The 24123-nt window shown below is 37.7% G+C and overlaps 1 protein-coding gene across 4 annotated transcripts in view; it reads left to right on the top strand.

The window, feature by feature from the left end:
• SLC25A21 (solute carrier family 25 member 21) overlaps positions 1-24123 on the top strand; it is a 282453-nt gene that overhangs the window by 182480 nt on the left and 75850 nt on the right. For 3 of the 4 annotated variants that reach the window (XM_052782656.1, XM_052782655.1, XM_052782657.1), the window contains exon 3: positions 13192-13275. In XM_052782656.1, the coding sequence (XP_052638616.1) occupies positions 13192-13275 (84 nt within the window). Of the gene's footprint in view, positions 1-13189; positions 13276-24123 lie in introns of those variants that run through there. The other variant, XM_052782658.1, reaches the window with a different exon arrangement.

Raw genomic sequence — 24123 nt, 5'->3', positions numbered from 1 at the left:
CTCAAGTCATACTGTATTTCCTCTGTGTATTTTAGGAAAGTTATTTTTGTGCACACATATACTTTAGTGGAAGGAAAACAGCAATTGCTGAAGTATGTTAGAACAGTGAGCAGAGGAGTGTCTTTGATCCTAAAAAAGACTTTAAGACATGTTAAAGATGCCACTTGATATTAGATATGAGATGCTGTGTAAGTCTAGGAAACTTCTGAAAACTACCTACCTTTTTGTAATATTTATTGCTCGGGATAAAGTCCTACAGCATTACCTCATATAAAGTTAAAACATAGGTTTCTAATATATTTTTAAGCTGCTTTTATTGTTAACGGAAGCTGATGGATTTAAGCATTATAATTTGATACAGTATGCTGCAGTAAATGAATACCATATAGTAATTCAGATGTCATTTATGTCTACATTATCACTATCCCTTCAATGCAGTAGTAGAGAGAGAAGGGAAATTTGCAGAATTACAGTGTTTGGTTATAGGTGTTAGAGATGACAAGGAAGGAGCAAAGGCAACGATACATTGCTCATATTTTGACCAATGACTGCCTCAAGGTTTTTCATCTGCTCAATATGCAGTGTTTCTTCAGGACCACACTCCCCTCTCCCACCTAATTTCATAGTTTTGCTCACTCCCTATATGTCCATCAGTCATTCCCCTGTGATTGACTTTCCCTCTTTGCCCTTTTCCCAGACCACAGGCTCATAGTGAAAACTTCTTGCAACAAAAGCAGCAGTGTTAGTCGATTGTCAAACTGCGGTTTCTGCTGCCAGTTCCAATGACAAGTTGGCATCTTGTGACCTCTAATAAATGACCTCTAATAAATTGGCAGGTGATAAGTCTCTTAGCTGGTAGGCAGGATGGCTGTTTGCATTTTCAAGAGAGTTTTGAAACATAAAAAGGTTGAAAACTCTCCCCTGCATGTAATGGAACTGGAGATTCCTTTCTTCAGACCTTTAAGGTCAGCTTTAGTCTTGGAAGGGGTTCAGGCCACAAGTCAGACAGGCTGTAGATTTTTAACAAGGATAATACCAACGTACTCTGCAACATTTAGATACAGTAAGTCCTTCTCATACCTTAGTCTGGGCACCTTTCAGACTCCATAGCAGGGAAAGTGGGATCCTGGGGATCCTTGGATTCCTGTTTATGTGCACAGACTATATTGCACAAAGATTAGAGCCACAATGGAGCAGCTAAACATACTGCTAGTGTTATGTCATATAGCAAACCAGTAGCACACACTATAGGGCTAGCTCTTTGGAAGGAGAATAATAGCATAACTTAGGAAGAAGATAAGTTATGCTCTTCTTGTTCCAAAGAGCTAGCCATATAATATTTGCTTCTCCCATTAGCTAGCACATGTGCTAAGAAAAAGAGGGAGGGAGGTGGCATGCCTACATGTTGTACACTTAGGGTTTTATTTATTGCACTCTTACTCAGTTTGGCATTAGACAACAAATAGCAATTTATGGACCAACAAAGGCATAATCTTACTCATTATATATAATAATATATACAGTAATTGCCTATTAATTCTGTATAAGTGTGCAGAAGCACTTTTTCCAACAGTCGTTTTTCAACAAGCCCATTTTATTTATCAGTAGGCATTCAATAATTCAGTTAGTTTTATCTCTGAGTCCAGGTAGCACTACGAAGACTTGACTAAGTGGGTGTTTGGAAGGGGTACTGAATGAGGTGAGGAAACAAAGCAGTAGTCCCTGAGAAACACTGCATGGCAACATCAGAGCTGCCTTTTCTTGTGCCTGTTTTTCAGTCCTTGGGCTCAATAACTGAGCCAGATCGGCCATGTTAGCGTAGTCTGCCTGCCTGCCTGGAGAAGAATGTGAGAAAAATGCCTTTAAAAGACTTCTGTGACTGTACAAAATGAAGGAAGTTTTTCTAGCTTCCAATTGGTGGTGGTTAGTAAAACAGTTTGTTTCCGTAACAGAACCTGAAGATACTTCCTTGATTCGAAGACTTTCATGAAATCAAAAGGAATCATTTATCATTTCTTTTTGAAAAAACAATCTTTAAAAGGCACAAGGCTGCAAACAAGTAGTAAAATCTGCTGAGAAGTATATCCTCCAGACTACTGTACTGCCTGCTACCTACAAACGCTTTGCTGAAATTCTGCTTCAAAAGTTGCCTTGCTTTGTACCTTTAAAATTATCAGCACTTGGAAAAGTCTTGTTAAATCTGAAAGAAGTCCTGTTTTTCTTTAGACTTAAAAATGTTTCAGATACTGATTAAGAAGGGAACTCTCCCTTTATTCCTGAAGTCGGTAAGAAATATTATGGAAAATTGCGTTAACTCTTGCAAATCCCTCTACAACTATAAAAGTACAAATGAGATCGTCCCTGCTGTTTCAGTCAGGCCTATGAACCTCAGAGCAATAGGATATTTATAAGAAAATTCCAGACATAGCAGTGGTGCCGTGATCCATATGACCCAAAGTTTCCAGTCTTTGTCTATCCTCCTGTCTTTAAGGAAAAACAGAGGGGCATAAAATGAAAACTTGGAAGATCACAAATCATTGTTATGACTCATTATAATGAATGATTTGTGCATTACTTTATGGAGTAGTTAGGTTGAGTTTGGGGGGAAAAAGAAACCTTCCTTTTTAATTTTCACCACTTTATGCCAATTTTCAAGCAACTGTCTTTCCTAAAATAACAACGCTCTTTTTTCCACATAATCCTGGGTAACTGGTGAGTTTTTTCAGCTGGGAGAGTGTGTTGTGATATAAAGGTGCAGCCTTGCACGGCTGTTGTCAAGAGCCTGTTAGTGTTTCCGTTACAGCATTAAGTCTTATTTTCTGGTGTTTAAATCTGGGCCGTAAAATACTTGAAGTTGAACTTTGGTAGTTTTGAAAATATATTTACAAATAAGAAAAATAATCTCATTGGGTGGGGCTTTTTAGTTCTGCGAAAAAAATAGTATCCTGACAGCTTTGTAGCAACTGTGATTCACAGTTTTGTGTACTCAGAATTAGTCTTCTGACCACAGCGTACAACCTGGATTCTAGATTCTCCTGAGTTTTGTTCAGTGTTATTTTTTGTTGTTAACTATTAATAGTATAAGAGTTATTAGAAAAATAAAGATAAATCTACTGAAGTCTGAAAATAGCTGCTATTTTTCCACTACATTGACTTTGTGAGAACTCATCTTCTTTATTTTTGTAATATCTTCATACAGTGAATTAATAGGGTATATTCCCAGGTGTCAAAGATTTCCCTTCACTTCCTAGGATAAATTTTAATGTTATACAAAAATTTGCTTAAAGTGTGGTTATGTATCTGTGGACTCTGAAGGAGACTGGCTAGCTACCATTTCAACACACAGCAAACTTCCCTTAAAGTTACAGGATTACATTTTTGTTTTGCTTTTTACAGAGGGAAGTGTACTATTTAGGATAAATTGTATTACAGAAAGCAAGAGTGTTTCAATATTTTACTAGTTTTACTTTAAGTCACCACAGCAGAGAAAGTCATAGCGCTTCAGAGGAAATTTCATCCTTAACTTGCCTTGTTATGCCCTACTGTACATTAAGAATTGCTGAGGTCGCTCAGCACTGGCTAATAATGAATTCCATATAAGCTGTAATATTGGGGCACAGCTGGGTGGGTAAGAGTTGAGTTTCAGTCTTTAACTCAGAATTTCCTCATTTTACTAGTTTCATTTCAAAAGGTAATGCTGCCTTAAGGGTGTACGTTTTCTGTCACTTAGCCATACAATTTAATAGAAAAAAGTCATTTTTATATGGAAGCAGCATATACATAGTAGGTAATGTCCATGTTATGTATATTAGCTATTAGTCATTTAAAATGGTTTGTCTGTTAATATGAAAGGGCATGTGAGTTAAGGTTTTCACATGCAGGGTAGTTAGCTGTACTTTTCAGTAGAGTAAGTCTGGTTGTATCCCTTCCAGTATTTTAAAAATCTTAGCCACATTAATGAAGTTGTTTCCCTTTTAAAAATTTTCCAGCACAAGCATAGGAGATTGGGTGGACACTCAAAACTAACACTTCTTTCAGCAACTCACAATTTGATTTTGGCTATTTTCCACTGAAAATGGATTTGGATTTCTGTATTTGATCATTTCTTTCCTTTGGGAGAAAAGATATTTTTGGTTATCTTTCCTACTTTGACCGTAGGGAGCAAGTGTAATGTATATTTCATTGCAGTTTGCAAATTTTTGGTGCTAAATCATTTTAACCCCCCCCCCACAAAAAAATCTGAATACACTAAGCTATGTTGGGATTGATCTCATCAAAGAATTTAAAATGCTAATGCATACTGGAAAGTATTGAACAACCCTCCAAAAAATCCTCCCCCAAAATCTTCTTGCCAGAAAGCCGCAATGATTTTCCTGCCTTCTCAGAAGGAAAAGTGCTGTGTGGTTAGCATAGGGGACATTGAAATCGAAGCTTTGTTGAGAAAACTATGTAGAAGTACTTGGCCCTTTCTATAGGAATTGTTGAAGAAAAAAGTGACTTTTTCCTGTGGAATATAGATCTTAATTAAATTTTCCTAAACTGGAAGAGTTTTAAAACAATGCTTACTGTTTGTGTTTCAGGTATCGTCCAGTAATGACCAATAGTAATTACTCATTTGAAGCCTTGCTGTGGCTTATCAGATACATGTTTTATTATACAAAGCTGCATTGAGATTTGCCTTTGCATCTTTTTAAAGTAATGGAGAATACCCTTACTTTTTAAAGGCAGCAAAATTATTCCTCTAATCTGGTATCAATTAACTGGTAGATGAAATTTTCATACTTGCATTTAAATTTTTCAAAGGCTCTAATTTGCAGACACTCAGTAATGGATTCATAGATCACAGTAGTGTCACAGGGCACAAGAATGGCTCTACGGGGTCTGTCTAGTCCAGCAGAGAGAGGTGAAGAGAGGATATACATTTTTGTAATAGAAGTTAAACTGAGATAAGAAACTGGACAGTTTTTAAGCAGGTACATGTTACACACTGAAATCAGCCAAACCACATTCTCATTTTTCCCTGAATCAAGACTAGATACTGGCCCCTTCATATAATATAATTTAATATCTGATTTCTTGTGAAATCTCTTCTAGTCATTAGTTTATATTCCTCATCACTTTGTCTGTTGTTTCTCTATAAGCTGTTTTGAAGGAAAACATACAAGACTTTATCCAAAACCAATGAAAACCAGACTTCATCTGTTGATGTATTAGGCCACAAGTGACGACCCGTATTTAAAATCACAAAAATAGCTCCATCACCTCTGACAATACAAAATTGTTCCTTATGGTGCCATTTTCAATGATTTGTCCAGTTTAGATAAGGGGCAAAAAAATCCATAGATTTGGACAGGTTGTTTTTACGTAGGAAATAGAGATTACAAGAAGTTTCAGAAATAAACTATCACTGTAAAAAACAAAATGCTGTTTTTACCATTACTGGTTTCTGCGAATTCTTTCACCAGCATAACTAAGTGCTTTATCCACAAGAAGATGTAAACAATAAACACAAGCAGTGTTTAAATTCACCTATCACTTTTACAGTCAGCACTCCTAGTTGATCTTACCTTCATAAGATCACACATACTGCATGATCTTTCACACAAAATACTGTGTGATCTTTCAAATACAGCGGTCCCTTTATGATCATCACTGTCATCTTAAGTTGTACCCAGGCAGCCAAAGCAAAGTTTCAAAGGCAGAATTGTACCTCTGAGCTATCCCCGGCACAGGCAGAGAGGTCAGCGGAGCCATTCCTGCTCTGGCCGGACTTGCAGATAGGCTTTTTACGCAGAAGAACATTACAGCAACTTCTAAAGGATAAGAAAAATGTGTGCTGTTTGCAGGTCCATAGCTGAGAGGAAAGGCTAGTACTACGCGAGGAGCTCGCAGAAGCCCGCAGCTGCCAGTTGTGTCTGGGACCCCAGAAACACAAGGGTGTAACAGGACTGGGAGGCTGGGGCTTGCAGATAGGAAACGCTTGGCTGTGTGTGTGCACGTGGTGGGGAGGAGACCCGCTCAGAGCCTCATGCCGTAGTTTCACCTTGCTATTAAACATGCAAGTGTTCTCAGTATTATCGTCCTTGAAATAAAAGGGAAGTTGCATAACATCATAGCTATTAGTATGCATGATGTTTCTCTGAGCAGTTTTTAGTGTGGAATGAAAGAATGGTAGTTTTCACTAAAGTTGTTGTTTGAACTCCCCCTCCACACACACACTCACTGATGGAATTAGAATATTTAAAATATTTACAGTTTGAACTTAGTTTCTGCTGTATTTCTTTCTTGAGAAGGCATTAAATTATTTGTATGCAACTGCTGTGACTGGTTGTTTTTGTTATTCATTAGCAAAATTACCAGAGTAGATTTGCATGAAACAGTTACATGGGTTAATTTGACCTGCTTCTGATCAAGTTTATTTTTGCTAAATATTCTCTTTTAAAACTACATGTAAAGGAAAATTTCTTTCTGACATTATAGCTACTGTATGTTTGTCCCATGCACATAATGGAAAAATTACTGCAGGATTAAAAAGTGGAATAGTTCTTCATTAGTAGCTGACAACATACCGCTTTCATTTCTAAAACACTTTATTACGCTCTTGGTATATATAGTACTGCTTGCTTTTTCCCACTGATAGTTCTAAGGGAACAATGTGCTGCTTAGCTTGAATATAAAAGCAAGAGATAGAGGAAAGTCATCCATAAAAGGAATAGGAAGTACGGGAAAGATTAAGTTATTTTTCTGATTAGTGTACTTTTGTCTGGTCTAAGAATAAGACCACATTCAGGGAACTGACCAGTTCATTCAGAGAGTACCAGTGAAACACCTAAGCTGTTTTGTCTTTCTACTGTAACACCTAAGCTGTTTAGGACTTTGCTGTTTCTCTATTCAATGATGCAGTTTGTTCAGGGAAAATATTTTCAAAAAATTGTAAGCTCAGAGTAAGCCATGCACGGGAATTTCTCATCATCAAGGCTGAAAGTATTTAGACCAGTTGTTTTATGAGGGTTTAGATAAATTGCTTTTAGCTAACCTAAAGGGAGGTGGCAACTGATGATGATCTTACTGGATTCAAATTTTGATCAGAATAGCCAATCTGTTCCCTCTAAATTCTGCCGTAAATTGCTAAATCTGTTGTTGATCTAGCTCTAACGTTTACTGTGAATGTAGTCCTTATGCAGGTGTAGGTAAGTGTTTGCTTCTTTCTCATCCACTGGTAATGTTTCCTCCTTTTGCCCTACTTACATTTCATGGCAGTTTCTGAGATTTTTCTGTCAGACGCAAAGTACAAATTGCTGGATAACCAGTCAGACAGGGAGAGGACAGAACAGCAGATCAGGATTGCAATAACGCAGAGGTCAGGTGTGGAATGGACGAATTTATGAGTTGTAGTGTTTGATAAATACTTCAGTAAATGTGAGAATTCATCAGTTTGTGTTTGGAAATTCTTTATTTGACCATCATACCTAGTAGTTGATGTTCTAACTCATATAGAAGTCATCTCTGCAGAGAATTTTGAGTTTTCAGGGTACGTCTACAATTATTTCCATTATTACTATTCCTTTCTTCTTCAAAAAAACCCACGTTCCTCCAAAAGTCATAGAGGTAAATAAACTAACAAACATCATGAGTTCCAATAAAGTGGAATTCATTTAGATTAATTTTGAAATGGTTTTTGGTAATACTTCTCTACCCATGATTCTGGTTTATTACTTGTGAAGTAAGAATGAACCGTATGAAAAGTTCTGTGATTAGATGGAGGCAAATCTATGTCTGCTATGGAGAATGATCGGAGTAAGTTCTGTTGTTCGCCTGTTCTCTATGTTACTACTTTACTGTATTCTTATATGGTTTTTGCAGTTTAATCATCATCATAGCAATACTATAATACTTATGACTCCTGCACTAGCAAAATTTATATCTTTGGCTTAAAATAATTAGGTTTTTTGTTTTGAAATCTAATGTTCAGTTCTTCAACAACTCATATGATTTACTGTTAAAATAAGTGACAGAATTATATTCTCAATTTAGTTATTATCCTGTAAGTAACATAAGCAACTCAAAGAACTTGAGCCAAAAAGTGAAATAAATTATATTATCAAGGTCCATTTTGCCGTGCAATGTATTGCATGAAATCTAAGCATCAGTAGATAGCATAACTAGTAGTAACACCTGAATAAATGTTTAAGTTAGCAAATCAAAATCTTTTTAAATTATAATGGAGTTATTTTTTATTTTAAGCGTGTGAACTGTTAAATAACGTATATTTATATAAAGCTTCAGACTATACATTTTTTATCAACTTATGCTGGTAGGAGTAACTACAGCTAGGAGTGTCTGGAATCATGGGAATTACTCAAAGTGCAAAAAAGCTGTAAATGTTCTCTGCAGTTTTCCAAAGGCTGTACATTTATTTAATAGTTGTTTTAAATTTAACATTGCACAGATAATTTAATTTGGTTTGTTGTTATGCCATGTAACTCTCTTCTTTATAGCATCTAAACACCTCGGTACCTGAGATTATTTGCTTTGGTGCTGCCTAAGTCCCAATCACGGAGGGAAATGTTAGAAGCTTTATTCAAAATAGAGTAGAACATATGATAAAATCCTAGTAAGACATGTGAAGAGAAGGAAAATACAGCTAAGACTGCCACTTGTTGGCAAGCACTGCAACATAGTATAAAGCCTGGTTCTCTGAGTCAGTGTTTTTCTTTCCCTCTGAACTTTGTGGTTGAGGAACTAGTCAGCAGCACTGCATAAAAGCAGCAAGAAATTCTGGCATTTACGCAGGAGGGTATAGTCTTTGCAAACCCAGTGGCAAGAATTTGGTGAGTCTAGTCTGCTCTACATCACATTGCGGTTGTCCTACATAGCTGGGATTTAACTGCTCACTATCTACTCGAATCTAGATATGAAAATACTGGTTTCTTCCTTTTAGGTTTTAAGATGACTAAAACAATTTCAGCATGAATTAGAAATCTTTCTCCAGCCCAGATCAGTAAATAACAGGGAGGATTGCTAGTTAACATTGTGGTGAACAGACTTTAAACACTAAATGCCTGAATACTGCAGTGGCAGACATCCACAAGACAACTTTGAGGAGGTGTTCAGCAAGCCTGAACAAAAAATTTAGCAACTGATAGAGGGAGAGAGAAAAAAATATTTCTTTTCTTTTTCTTTTTTCTTTTTTTTTTTCCCCAGAAAGCACACGCATATGCTTGTTCTCCGATAGATATTGTGTTAGAAAAGACTACGTAGAGGACTTTTGCAATCGGAAGCGCGGCAGGAAAGCATCCTGTGGACTGAGGATTTTATAAAACTTGGAATAAAATACTGGCTATTATAAAACCAACAAGAACTGTATGTTAGGCATTGGATACAGATACGTGTGTTTATGTAGAGTCATTGTTCCACAATATGATGTCTCACTTGTTACATGGTAAGTCGTTCGGAGAACTGATGAAAGGACTCAAGCATCGTCTGCATTGTGGGATTTCAGGCTGAGCCTGTTGAGAGTTATTGATCAAGGACTGTTATAACCATAAAAAATGCTCTCTCTCGTGCTATCAGAATAAGAATAATTTAGGTTTATTCATTTCACAAGTAGTAGTTGTAGCGCTGATTAGTGTGGATAAGTTAAAATATTTTCATCGGTTTAGATCATGCAGGGTTTTCAATGAAGATATTGCCTTTTGAACAGACCCCAAAACCTCAAATGGTTTTACATGCTTTCCGCTTTGTGAGATCCCAACCACGTCTCTTCTGGGGTGAACAGGGAAGGACGCTGATGTTCTCTTCTTAAACAACATCAGGGCACTTTTGTATCAAACAAAGCTACTGCAAAGGTACTGTTCAGTCAAACGGGGCATACAAGACCAAGCCCTGTGGGCTGCTGCTATGAGCCAGAAAGGGGGATTGTGAGGTCCCCCGTGGCGTGGGAGCAGGAGGTGGGAACTGTGAGGAGGAGCTGAGCAGGCAGGCAGGAGGTGCCGGGGCGGTCCTGGGTACGAAGAGGTAACCTGGGGGCCAAAGTGCCTCCCACAGCTCCGTGAGCATTCCCTGGGGGGAGTGCTCGGTACCACAGCGTTTTGGCCAAAAAGCCAAGAAGCAGGAAAATGAGGGGACGAAAGTTAGCCTGCTGATCATTTTTAGAGCGATAAAGCTCTGTCTCGGTGAACATGTAACACGCTGGAGTGTCCGGTGACTTCTGACACTTGTGTGCTAGCAGTGAGTAGCAGGTCGTTCATCCCAGTCCTGGACAAGCCTCTCTGCCCGTACGTCTGTTCACCGTGTCTCTGAATGCTGCCTGCACGTTCTTCTTTTCAGACTTCAAAATAATAAATTAGATCAGAAGTTAATGCTCTGATTATATTTATAGGAGAATTTATCTTTTTTGTTCTAGCAAAGCTAATAATATACAAGGCAGGCATCCAGCTTTCAAAAATGCATGAAATTCAGTGGTTTTATAATGCTTTTAGAAAGGAATGGATTTGAAGCAGAGAAAGCCATTATGTATCCCCCAGTTGTGTTCATTCCTCTAAACAATCATTAAAAACAGGCCAGGTTGTTTTTTGAAGTGAATGCTTTCACTCTTCTGTATTATTAAAATTGCTAGTACAGGCTGCTGCCTCCAGAAAAACAAACATACATTTTTTCAGCTCTTCCCTAAGCTTCTTATAACAAGTACTGCTGATCAATTAGCTAGTTCATTAAAAAGTTACACATTATTTTATTGAGGCAAGCAATTCTGAATCAAAGAACCCAATTCGCAGATCTAGGTTGAAGCACATAATTGGCATGTATTTTAGGATCGCTGTTAAAGCTATAAAAAAGATTTACTAGGGGAGGAATGGATCCAAAAACCCTAAAGGAAGGAATATGTTATTTGTGTGACTCAGTGTTACAAACGGACTCATTTAATACTAAGGTCTTATCTACAGTAAAACAAAAAACTGAAATAAATGTAAACGTCCTTTGATTTAACTTTTTTAGCAAGAAGTTAGCCTTCATCCAATACACATAAATTACATATGGTGTTACCGCATTTCTTCTGCTATGATTTTCATTATTGCTATCAAAGATGTATTTTTATTAAATCATTTAAATTTAGTTGAGAAGTCGACACTGTGTTAACTGTAAAACAGAATTATATAAGTATGTTCACCATGTTGTTGAGATTCACAGTGAGTCTGGGATTAAAGCCCTGGTTCTACAGAGTTGTGCGTGCACGACTTAGTGGGGAGCCTTACACACATGCTAGTAGGACATGCTTGAGCATTTGCAGGGTGAAAGAGAGGGAAGGCGCATTATTCAGAGGATGTTTTAGAAACAGTGATGCTTTGTTCTGAGTTTACAAGTGGGCCAAATCTTGAAACTTGAGGAAAAGAGTTTGCGTTAAGAAAGCTTTAATTTTTAAATACTTGGAAAAAGTTATTTACTGGTGAGTTTTTGCAAGATTTCTTTAAGCAAAAGAAAGCCATTTTTGGTTTTGAACTGAGAGCTATAAATAATCAAGTCTTAAATATAGTAAAATGTGCATAGAATCTACTTTCTGTTATAATTTTGATTGCTTGGTTGCCACAACGTAAAAGCTTCTGTAGCTGATATTACTGTTGGACTTTGTGTGATGGCATTGAGGCATTTTTTTCAACTATTAGCCTTCCCAAGGGTTCTTTTCAGACAAAATGTTATGCATCAGCTCTTATTTGAGTGTAAGCCTATTGAATAGCATTCTCCTCTCTGCCAACTTGGCAGCAAGTTCTCATGCTAATAAAAGAGGTTACCCCAGATAGAGATCCCAGATGTGCCTGAACTACTTTTATTAGGACTATGGAGGGGCTCAGTGTTTCCTTCTAACTGTTTTCAAAAAAGGTGTGGGCTTGCCTTCATAATTGCCCAGAATTGTATTACATCACTGGAAATTTTTTGCTCAAAATGAATAAAATGTTAGATGTGTTAGCATAGAATACAGCTTAGGAAATACTGACGTTCAGAACAATTAATGCCTTTTGCCGCAATACAAACCCTGATTTGACCTGACTGAATTCTGTAGAGAGAGAGAACATTGCTGTTTAACATTGAGGTAAAAATACCTTGGTTTGGTACGTATTAATGAGATTCAGCATCATGATTAGAATAAGTAACAATAAATGTTTCTCAGAACAGCAACATACCTGTGGCACATGACATACTTCACTATAGTGTCAGTTATTCCTTGAAACTATTGAACGCTGTTTGTTGTGTAGAATTATTATTGAACTTAGTGATAAAGCCAACTTAGTGATTGCCTGATAGGGGGCTATTGTAGACTGGAATTGCTAACATCAATATTCTGGGGTTTTTTAAGTGTTATATAGTAAGTAGCAGTTTAAATAGAAGTTTTATGGCTAAAAATGTATTCAAAATTTCTCCATACTGTTTAGTTGAATGTGTTGGCTGCAGTTTTAAAACTGCAAAAAATAGGGTAATCTAACTGAGATACTTAGTAAAATAATATAGTTTGTTAAACTCACTGTTGCTAGCCATAAATCATAAATAATAAGATGTTTACAATCTTAAATCATAATCTTGATTTTCCTTTCAAGGCTACAAGCTTCCTGTTGAAACCTTTATTATTGTCCAAATGTGAATAGAGAAAACAAGGTTTTAATTAAAATAATTCATTGCTTGCTTTTATTGTTCATCTTATTATTAAATTATGGAAAATGAATGGTGCTCTAATTTCTGGCCATGTCTCTGGTTGATTTTTATTGTAATTGTGTCAGATATAAAAAGAAAGAAACTGCACAGTGGATTCATTTCATAGTGAAACACATGATAGTATTCCATTTCAGATTTTCAAAAACAGGGTTTGACTCAAAGAATCCCATTAGTTTCAATGGGCTTTGGATCAGGCACAGGGTTAACAGCTTATTTTTCAAACAACTAGAAAGAGGTGTAAATGTCAAAGGTGATAGCTATACTGTGAGTTCCATAAACTACAAAAAAAGTTACTACTAAAGCTCTATTTTTCCTTAGTTTAACAGCTTCTATGAAAATAGTGTTAATAAGTATATCAGGAACAGTATATAATAATGAATCAGATACGTAAAAAAACCTTTAAAACTTCTTTTATATAATAATTGGAAAGTTAAAGTGACTTAAAATCCCTGACTTCTCATGCTGTGATGTAAATTGTATTTTTTTTAGGTTCCAAATTCAAAGAGGGAAAACTGATCCGACCGGTTACAAGAGCCTGGGGGACTCTTTTAGGACTATTTTCCAACGAGAAGGGTAAGAGTATATGTTTTTTAAATTGTCAATTTTATGTGACCTTTTTTAATCACCCATTTTCCAGACATTAGATCCTCCTTATATTCCAGCCTTTTTTGCAATTGCCAGAATTTAGCAAACATGTAGTCTTACATAACAAGCACAATTTGAAAAGTCTTAGCATTATTTACACTCACAATACCAAGTTTTGCTATTAGGATATGTTTAAAGACCAGAATGCACAGCTGTGTAGAGACACCGGGGGCAAACGCTGCTTCAGTACTGGGAGCAGGATGGCTGCATCAGTGTGGTGCAGTATCTAGGCTCTTGGCTCTTCTTGTCCTGGTTTTCTGAACTAGCTCAGCCTGAGCCATTACCAGTTCAGTGAAGTACTTGGTTCCAAGCTCTGATGAACTGGCATTCCCAGTTAGCTGTGGTAGACAATGTTTCCAGGACCTGTGTGAGCAAAATTCCACAGCTTTTCAGTTTGACAGAATATGGAAAAGGGTTTATGGTCCTTAGCCACCTGAATCATACCAGCTTCAGAAGGTACCACCGCTCCGAGCCTGAACTCCTCTAAGGGACTTGGGCTCTGATCCAGAAAGGCATTTAAATACACGCTTAATTTTATGAGCAGTCCAGTTAAAGCCACTGAATGTAATGGGACTGATCATATGCTTAAAGTTAAGCCTGTTATCCACAGGAGCTCTTCGGGAGCTAGCCTTTAATCAAGGTAACTCTAATTAGTAAATCCCAGTTTTGAGTAGCTGGCAGGCTTTCCATCGGAACTTTGTAAATACAACACCAACCAATTTTTTATCCATATATTCAGCAAAATGGAACTGTTCTTATATATAGTGGCACAGATGCCACGTATGAAGGCAGCATAGGTGCAGTGAGGCACAGACTTCTTGTGTCCACAAGATGTACTGGAAAAACAGAGGTGAGACGAGCAGTGAAAATGAAGAACTAGACCAGTTTTGTTTCTTGCAGTGAGGTTTAGCTAAGCTACACTACATAAGTATGTAGATGTAGAACTGGATGGTTTCGGTTGCTAAAGTAGGGAGATGTAGAGAAGTTTCGTTAAGGTGTTGAGAGAGAAAGTTGTCACATTTGCCCTTATCAGTAGCAAATTTATTTCTGATGAAAGACTAATGTTGTGCATTATCACTACAAGGCATTAAAAAGCTTAAAAGCTAAAAAGATTTCTGAAAAATGATAACTTGTGGCTTCTGGGGTTTTCTAAGCTGAGTATATGTTAATTTTTATTGCTTCTCAAAAGAAAACTATGGGTTTTGCAATAGGAAAATATTAATATTTGCAATCACGTCAATCTATTTTTAAATACAGAACTAGTTTCAATATTGAAGTCAGTGATCATGAAAATGCTATTTATCTCATCCAAACTCACTGCTACACACATTTTGTTGAACTAGTCACAAAATGTAAAATTAAGAATGGGTAGACGTATCTGGAGAACAAGTCTAAATCAAGAGACAGCTTCCAAGTTAATTGATTTTTTGTCTTATTTTATTGCCTGTATGATTATATTGTTTTCCTGGATATTTGTACAACCCACATGTATAAAATAGTAGCAGGACACTGCAAACTTCAATGTACCATTCAAAATATAGTTCCCTTACTATTTGGGGGAGGGGGAGAAGGAAACAAATACTCTATGTTTCAATTGTTTTACATGTTGTGCTTTTCAAGTGCTTCTCAGAGACACAGCTCTCACTTATTCTATGGATTTGACTCCACTATTATTTTACCAGTGTTCAAACAGTGTGCTACCTAACACACGTAAACTGTTTGACTGTGGAGAAACAATGAAGGGTCTGAGCACAGGAGTCATCTGTGAATGAACTTCAGAAAGGAGAGACAAAGATTGTTGAGTTGGGGGTTTTTTCTGTAGAATGCTTGTGCCCCAATAGTGGAATCAAACCAGAATGTTTTTTTATATTTATATTAAGGCATGACTCTGTAAGCTGGAAAAGATGATTACATGAAATTATAGATTTAAATCACAATTTAGCAGTGGATTGCACTAAATTTCTGTCAGGCTAGAGCTAATACAGAGTTTTACTTGCCTGTTGCAAAAGCAGTAAATACTCATCTAAACAAAAAGCAAATGCTATGAATACCTATTTTTCTCCAGGAAGTTAGAGGCAGAAGGTCACATTTAAACAGTCATCAGTAGTAAGCACTAGGAAAAAAGGAGACGAAGAATCTCAGATACAATATAATCTTAAATTTTGGCTAAAAATAAAAAAAAGTAATCAACAGATCCTGAAAAACCTGTCTGACTCCATGAGTCTTGCATTCCCATCCGCACAAGTTGCCCAGTTTCTGGAGCATAGTGATTATGCCACTTGTGAGAGAAGTGAGAGAGGTGACTGTGAAGTATTTTAGTTAATGGAAACCTTGAATCCTGATAACCCCCTCCTTGGGTGACCACAAAAATATGCAGAAGAGGGCACCAAGAAAAGGCTTCACATTTAGATACCAAGCAACAAAAACAATTTACAATTTATGAGGTGTTCAGATTCAGGTGTGTAAATTTGGGAGAAAGGTACAAGAAATTCATTCATGCCCCATGTTTATTTCATATTGGCTATATGAAATACCCCCATCAGAGTGTGGCATTTTTAGACTGATTTTCTGAAATACCCAATTCAGTGTACACTGACTATAAAGAGTCTAGGCATCTCTCTCCAGTACTCAGAATTCCCTGCTGGCATATGTGATTTTATGTTAAGTTGACTACAAAACAAACTAATTAAATAAAGGAACATAGTGGGAAAAGAAATGTTACTAATGGCCTGCTCCTGAAAATGTTTACATTTGGGAATAGTGCTTATGCTCATTTGTACTTATATTTTCAATAATAGCAGCTACGGTGAGCTAGAATGTCAGAGCCCAGTTCAGGCAAGACACTTCCTAATGCTTTAAATTTTTGACCTTGTTGACGTTAAGTATGCAGAATCAGCCTAGAAAGTACTTATATTTATGACTATATATGCAAATGTTTAATTTGCTGCAGTGCCTCTTACTGAAAATTAACCAGTATTATGTTACTACAGTATCACAGTAGTAATCTGATGATTTCGTGGAAAGCTTCTTCATCACAAACAATGGCCAGGATTTCTTTAATGATCCCTCTGGTTTTCTCCTCATTATAATGAAAAGGACAGAGGAAATATTTCCATTCTAACCACTAATAGAACACTGTCCTTTCAAAGAATCTGAAGACTCCTTTATCTTCACAAAATACTAGAAGTTTCTTCACCAAAAAACCACAGAAAAAAAGGCCCTACAAAAGCTCCCTTCCCCCAAACTTTGAGTGGCTCTTCAGATGGAAATAAATTTTCTCCACAGGGAATTAAGTTCTTCAAAGAAGGATCCATCCCTTGAACTCTTTTCTTGTCTTACAAGAAAATGGGAGCCACAAAACATAAAATTTAATTGAGACTCACTAAAGGAAGGCTCAGTCGAGCAGAGCATTAAAGGTCACATAGCTTTCTATTAAAGGGAGGCAGGAGTATTAACTTAAGGGCTTTTGTGAACTTGTGTTGGGAGCATCCAGTCGCTGCCAATTGCACGGGGGCTGCAGCGGCATGAATCTGCTCAGGTGGTGAGCAACCTCTGCTCAGCTGGATTCACTAGGAGCCGTGCGTCCGAGCTCCTCTGGTTTCGCTTATGAGATGATGCATGAATTGACAGATCTTTGACAGCAGAGGTAAACCCACCAGGAGCATATCTGTTTATTGAGGAGTGACAGCTTTATAGCCAACATAAAAATAATCTGATATTTATTGGGGAAAATGTTTGGATACAGGATTAACTGAAACCATTAATAGAGAGAACTTTTCGTTCTTTTTAGATCTTCAAATAAGAGGTTAGGTTATGTTAAACGACCAATTTTTGTATCATCATCATCTTTACTGCATTTGTATTCACTCGCTTCTTTGATAATGACTTAGGTTTGAACATGAAACGTAAGAATAAACCGACGGTCTAGCTGAATGTATACGTTGCATTTATATTAAAGACACATGGTGTTATGTCTCATATTAAGAATGGAAAATTATGCCCATCTGCACTGTCTTAATTTGGAGTTACAGCATTAAAATGATGGATGCTGTTATTTTGAGTCTGTAAACAACTTTGTTCTTATAAACTTGGATTTTCATGGGCTCATAATTTTAACAGTAAATGTTCTGGGTTACAGTTGGCTTTTTTGGTAGGTACTCAGTCAAGAAACCTGTTGCTTTCTCAGTTGTTGGTTAACTTCCCTGAAATAGAAAGGGTAGTAGTGTCCTGCTTTCCAGTTTTATAACTCAATACTTGAATAAGTTACAGTTTAAAGTGCTGTTAGCCTTCCTTAGAAATAGATGGTCCTGGGAAAGTGCAAAACACAATTGTCATTGATCATTTGAGACTCCATTTCTTCTGCTGAGTTATTTGATTATTTATGTTGAATTTGGTTTGGGAAGGAGCAAGTACCTCCACCTTTACACAGCCCAATAGCTTAATAACTATTCCTGTCTTGTTCTCAGCACCACCTTACCGCTCTCTTGTACCTATAATTCTCTGTATGACCATACACCTTTTTTTTGATAAGCAACTCCCTGACTCATACATTAGTGGGATTAGGTTATAAAGCTGCGCAAAACTTGTCAGCTATGAGTGGAGTAGGTGGGAGAACAGCCAAGACTAAGCAGGAGCTGGATGACTGTGGAGTTGTCAGCAAACATGCAGAAGCTGGAGGGTTCCTGGTTTTGATAGCAGTGATCGTTCATCAATTAAGGAATTTGCTAGCACTCTCCTTTGTCCTGCCTCTATCCATCAGCTGTCTGTGGTGGTAACAAGTGCTTGAGAGACTACAGCAGTGCTCTTGAGGCCTGGCTCTCCCAGCTGGCTGCAGATGATACTCTGCTGCTTCTAATTGCCAACAGGTCAGGGAAGGAGACTTTCAGGATTGCCAGCCCTGCAGGCAAGCACCAGCCTCTGGCACTCACCAGCAATCATCACCGCCCGTTCTGGGGCCCAGCTGGATGTGTGCTCTTCCAGCTGGGCTGAGGAGACCTAGCAAAAGGCTGCCAAATAAGTGTTATACAAGATACAAATACTTGGCTACCCTGCGCCTGAATCCTTCAATGAAATTGCCAGCCAGGGAAGTGTGACATGGTCAGTCATGCCAAAAATCCCTTTTCCCAGTGAGCAGTTATGAAGCGGAGGTTCATTTCCACTTACTGGAGGCATAAATTCCTGTGGTATCAAAAGACCAGACTTTGGCTCTGCTTTAAGTGCTCTGAGGCAAGCAGAAGCAGTAGATGAAGATGTTATTTCCCCCCACAGCTATCTGCCCCACTCCTTGGTTTCTTGTAGGCACTTCATACTAGGCGGAGCAGAAGCAACTTGGACCCATGCATGCTTGCTACCTTCAAGAATGTTGTTTCTTAGCAGACACCCACCTGCACTGCCCGTTTCAGAGACTGATCTTGCAAACTGCAGTACAGCCACCTTTTCTCTTCTGCCCCCACTACAGGAACAGTAACTTCCACCTGAACACTGAGGAAAGTCTGCTAGCACTTGTACTTCAGAAGTATCTGTACATAGATCCCTCTCTTTTCTAGTTCTGCTGGCCTGCCTCACACTTAGGAACTCATAATACTTGTACAAGCCTTGCTAAAATGAGACTGAAGATGAAAAAAAAAGGCACTACGGTACGAAAATGTCTGTCTATCCTGATGCATCCCCAGAGTCCCAGTATATTGCTAATTTTTCTTCTCTTTTTCCCACACATTGTAGAAGTATTCTGTGGGTCACATTATGCTACATTAGCATCTTCCTGCCATACTGTTGTGTCTATTGCAGACTTCACTAAAAAACTGTGATTTAGAGTATCAGAAATAATGATCACATTCCTGTGTGAAATAATATCATGTGAAATGTAAAGTGTCAATTAAGCTTTATAACACCTTGCTGAATTGAGAACTGTAACTGAAATCATGAAGGACAGTGTATTGGCTTGAACTCTGAACCTGTGTGAAATCTGTTGGCTTTTGTGGATAAAAATTAGTCTTAGAGCTGAATTTTTGAACCCTTGTGCTTGCTTTGCATATCTTCAAAGAAGAAAGGCTCAGTGTTAGAAAAGCTAGTATTTGCATATTTTCAGGGAACGTGAGCTTGCAAAATTTAGGTAAGGACGTGGCAAGTTCTCGTGGTACATAATTAAAATTATCAACTGTTTAATCTGTCCATTTACTTTTGGAAGTGAGCGATTCCATTTGTGTTGCCATTTTTTCTGTTGGTTGAGACTTGGCTCTTACAAGCAAAGTCTCTTCCTCTGCAGGCAAACCGCAACACTCCTCAGCAAGTGCCTCGTACCTGTGCAGTTTGGAAGACAGGATTCACGTGGCCCTGTGGGGAACGGGGCTCACAGATCTGCAGTGAAAGGAAAAAAGGTGCCTTAGCATAGACTTAAGGTGCCCCATGATAAAAGAATTTCAGAATTTCTTCTGGGTAATTAGCAAGAGTTCCTTCTTCATAATCCATGACATATATATATGCAGAGTAATAGATCTGCTTTCCCTGTAACTGTTCTTGTGCCACTTACTCTCACTTTACCCCATGTCTTACTGTACATAGACCTACATGCAATATCTGGTCTTACTGTTTTCAGTTTCATTTGGTTGTCTGTAGTTTGTTTGGACTTGTGTCTTAAAACTGTCATTTTTGTTCTTACACTGAATGGGTGCTGAGCCATAAAATTTAAATGATGGTACAGCCTTGAATAAAATCATCATTAAGACTGCTTTCAGGATTAGAGAAGGGGAAGGCATAAAATTTGACGGACAAAATTTTCCTGATAATTTAGTTTAAGATTGTGATTTGTATTATGCTCACAAGGTTTTAGATCAAATATGGCCACTAAGGAGACATCTTTTGTGTATCTATATGAAGGTTATGTGCATTCTGCCTTCTTTTGTAAATAAACATCCATGTTTGATAATTCAATTTTGTCTCATTTCCCAATAAAAACAGCAAAAATCTCAGGAAATTCTGATGCCTCATTATGTTTTAAGATGCATATACATATGTGTATGCATGCCTATTTATAAAATGTTCATGCATTCTCTTAGTCTCTACGTAGATAAAAATTAACCGGTTCATAATCCAGTGAAGTTTTGCCGTCAATCCCAAGTGACTGGATGCTTCTGCAACACTAGTCAGCCATGAAACAAAGATGATACTTGTTCTTTTAACCTGTAGGTCTCAAAACACTTCACAGAAGGAGGAAGTACCATTATCTCAACTGTGCAGATGGGGATGCTGAGGTGTAAAGTGCCAGGGAGTCAAGCAGATCTGGACCAGAGCATGTACGCAGGTGGTTCTCATGGAGCAGCCTGTTACCATGTCATTTGTTTGCCCCATGCTAGCATGTTAATATCAAAGCTCTGAGGAACATTTGTGTTGGACATAAAATTGCATTCTTTGATACAGGCTGCTAATTCGGAAGGGGTCTTGAAGACTTACTTGGCAATCCATTTTGTGAAGTAGTTTGTCTGAGGGCATACATGGAGGTAGTGGCAGTTTTAAGCCTGAAGCTGGATAGCCTGACTGCAAGGCTAGTGCCCTGTTCAGAGGACTGTGCTGTCTCCAGATAGTCAGCAGTATTTACAGTGATGTTACTGTCATGAGGTTTTCATCATCCCCTTCAGGCAGGAATCCTCTGTTCCTGACTGGAGGTTCCCTACCCCCATCTTCATATGTTAACACTTGAAAACATAAGAAATGGCTCTGGAATGTGAAAAACTTCTATTCCCAGTTTTACGTGTGTAGCGCTCTGAAATACAATGAGGTTGTACTGGTGTGACTAAGAGCAGCGTTTGGCTAACCATGTTTTTATTACTGATGGACACATATTTTACTTGCAAAATTTGATCTGGTATGTATGGCAACACAGTAAACAAGGACACTCTCCTAAAGAATCACTTCTGAGAATCATATGCTTTAAAGATGAAACACATGCTTATTTATTTCCCATAGGAACAGGACACAAGAAAATCATGTAAATCTTATAAGCACCTTAGAAGTAAACAGGCCAGACTTTAACTGGCGTTAGTCATTATCATTTGCTAAGGCCACTGGAGGAACACCTGTTTACATTGAGTAAGTGTCTGTTCTGTATTTTTTAAAGGTCCGAGTTGTATTTTTTTTAAGTTTCAAATATTTTCATAATCAGATTGTTTTAATATTAAAGTTATGATTTCTTGTGTCTCTATTTTCTACTAATATAACATAAATAGAACTTGTTATAGTATTAGTATTTATAGCAATAGCTCCTACAGGCCTCAGTTTGGAATCAGACGACTGCATTATAAGATGCTTATACTTAGAGTAGTAAGAAGATACCTTCAAGAACTGTTCACAGTCCATTTTTATCCATCTACTCTAGTTAGTGAAAGATCAGCAGAACTTGAATTTTTCGTCCTTATGATTTTAACATTCAAGAGTATTTATCATTTACCACATTAGCTTCCTGCTGGTTTCAAACATCTTGTTTAAATAGATCAATGTAATAATTATGCTTCTAAAAAACCTCCTTTTAGTTTAGTGTGTGGAAAATATCATACTATGCTGTATTGGATTCTCTGAATGTGTTTATGTTCTCTGAACGTGAGGAACATATCTGCCAAATTTGGTAGCCCAGGATAACGGCCATGAATTTCTCCCACTTCAGTAATTGGTTCAGCGTGAGGGGCTGCAGTATTTCACAGCGGTGACAGCAACATTCCCTGGCGCTCCAAGCAGAGGTTTACACCGGGGGCCCTGATGGGGTCATTTCTGCCCGGCACCGTTCGCCTGGCTTTGGGCAGCGACGCGGTGCCGCAGCTGAGCCCCGAAACGTCCCGTGCCTTTGGGTGCAGTCCCCGGTGCGTGGAGCGGAGGGGTGCTCCGCGGGCGGCCGAGCTGCTGAGCCGAGAGCCATCTAGAGTTAGAAAGCTGGGAAGAGCTCGCACACCGCGTGTTGCCCTTCTCCAGGGCTTCCTTGGCTCACCCAGGGCTGTACGAAATTTTTCAGCTAGTGAGAAGCTTTCAGGTCATGAGCCAAGACCCCTCCGAGTTTAGTCACAGCCAGGGCTGTATATCCTCTGCGCAAGGGTTTCATGAATTACTGTTAAGGCTAAGTGGCTAAATTAAGCTTAAGTCATACTTTTGGATCATGCTGCTTTTTGGGGATCTGTCCCCACACAACTTGCTTGTTCTGAAATGGTATATATATAGCGCCGTCAGAGCCCTCCGGAATTTAAACCTGTATTTAAAAGGTGAGAAACTGATTCTAGCCCTGATGGAGCGGTGGGGAATCTCTCAAATCTGAGCCGGTGTGAGGCTGTCATGCCCAGCTGCAGGCAGATAAAAGGATCTGAAATCTATCTGAAACCTTTTTCTCATCAAAGGTAATAGCTCTGAAATCTGAAGATGACATTGTCAATAGGCAGCTGTCAGAATTCACTATTTATCTGTTATGTAAACTTAGCCATTAACATTCAACATTTCATAAACACAACAGTAGATGCATCATGAGATGCAAAATTAATTGCAATTATGTGTTGTGCTTCTTTAAAAGGCAAATTGTTATTTACTTCTCCGTAATTTGGGCTTCTAGTAGCCATTAATTGTTCACCTATTCTTTAAAGAAAAATTCCCCTGTATCAAGGGAAAAAACAGTGACCAGAGAACAGATAAATCACTTTTATGTCCTTAGAACAGCTGACTTTACACTTTTATTACATTGTTTGAAAAAGCATCTTTTCATCTGGAAGGAATCAGTTTAAAATGTGATTGTCAACACAACGAAACCAGCTTTCTGTTTAAAATGGCTGCTCGTGAAGCTTAGAACTACAGTTTTGCCAGGGTTTTCTTTACAGACGTTAGTTACTAGAACCAAGAGATTTTAGATGGGATGTTCACAGGAAATACCTGGCAGACAGCATAAAATGCAAAGTAAAGCATTTTTATTTAAGCTGTAGGAAGCATGCATGTAAAATGAGCAACAATGTTTTAGGTCAAAAGCATTCTTTTTAAAATAGAAGTTTAGAAGTTTGTAGTTTGAAGTGGGCAAGAGAAAAAATCCTCATTAATTTTTTCGTGTCTTGACCTAACTAATCAGACAACATACATTTAGCATATTTCTTAGATTATATTTGGTATTTATTTATAATGACACTATTATACCTCTCTCTAATCTGCATGTCTTCATCTAATTTCATTTTCTTCACTGGTTACATCTGAAAACACAGCTTTGTCTCTTTTATGCCAATCCTTTTAATTACTATAGTCCTCAGTTTTTTATTTATATATAATTCTGCTTGATTTGAACCCCTGAAATTTTTAAATCTCTAAAAATGCAGATGAAGATCCTATGCAAAATAAAGTATTGCATTCAGTGATAAAACATTTTCGCTCCAGCAATAATTGAGCTTTACATTACATACATTTGCTCATTATTTTAACTAAATTATGAAGATGTATTAGAATAGGTAGAATTTTTTCAACACTCATCATTTTCTTGTTTTCAGGGTAGACTAATTATATGTTACTTATAATATTTTTACTAACAGCTTTGTATTATCCCATACTCTGAACATATAGGTATCCTCAGGTTTTTTCCTAATACATTCCTTTGGTTTCTTTTTTATGTTAGAAGATGAATAGCATTATATGAAAAACTTCTAAAATACATCTTTGTTAGAAAGACAGTTTTTGCCTGGCAGGCTTCTTTTTGTTGAGTCACAGAGCTGCCACTGCAGCCGTAACTGCTAGGTATGCTGATCATTCATCTTTAACACCATTACCAAT

This window comes from Harpia harpyja, chromosome 3 (genome assembly GCF_026419915.1).
Source record: "Harpia harpyja isolate bHarHar1 chromosome 3, bHarHar1 primary haplotype, whole genome shotgun sequence".
NCBI classification, from domain to species: Eukaryota; Metazoa; Chordata; class Aves; order Accipitriformes; family Accipitridae; genus Harpia; species Harpia harpyja.
Note: the sequence above shows the minus strand (reverse complement) of the source record. Positions and strands in the feature narration are given on the sequence as shown.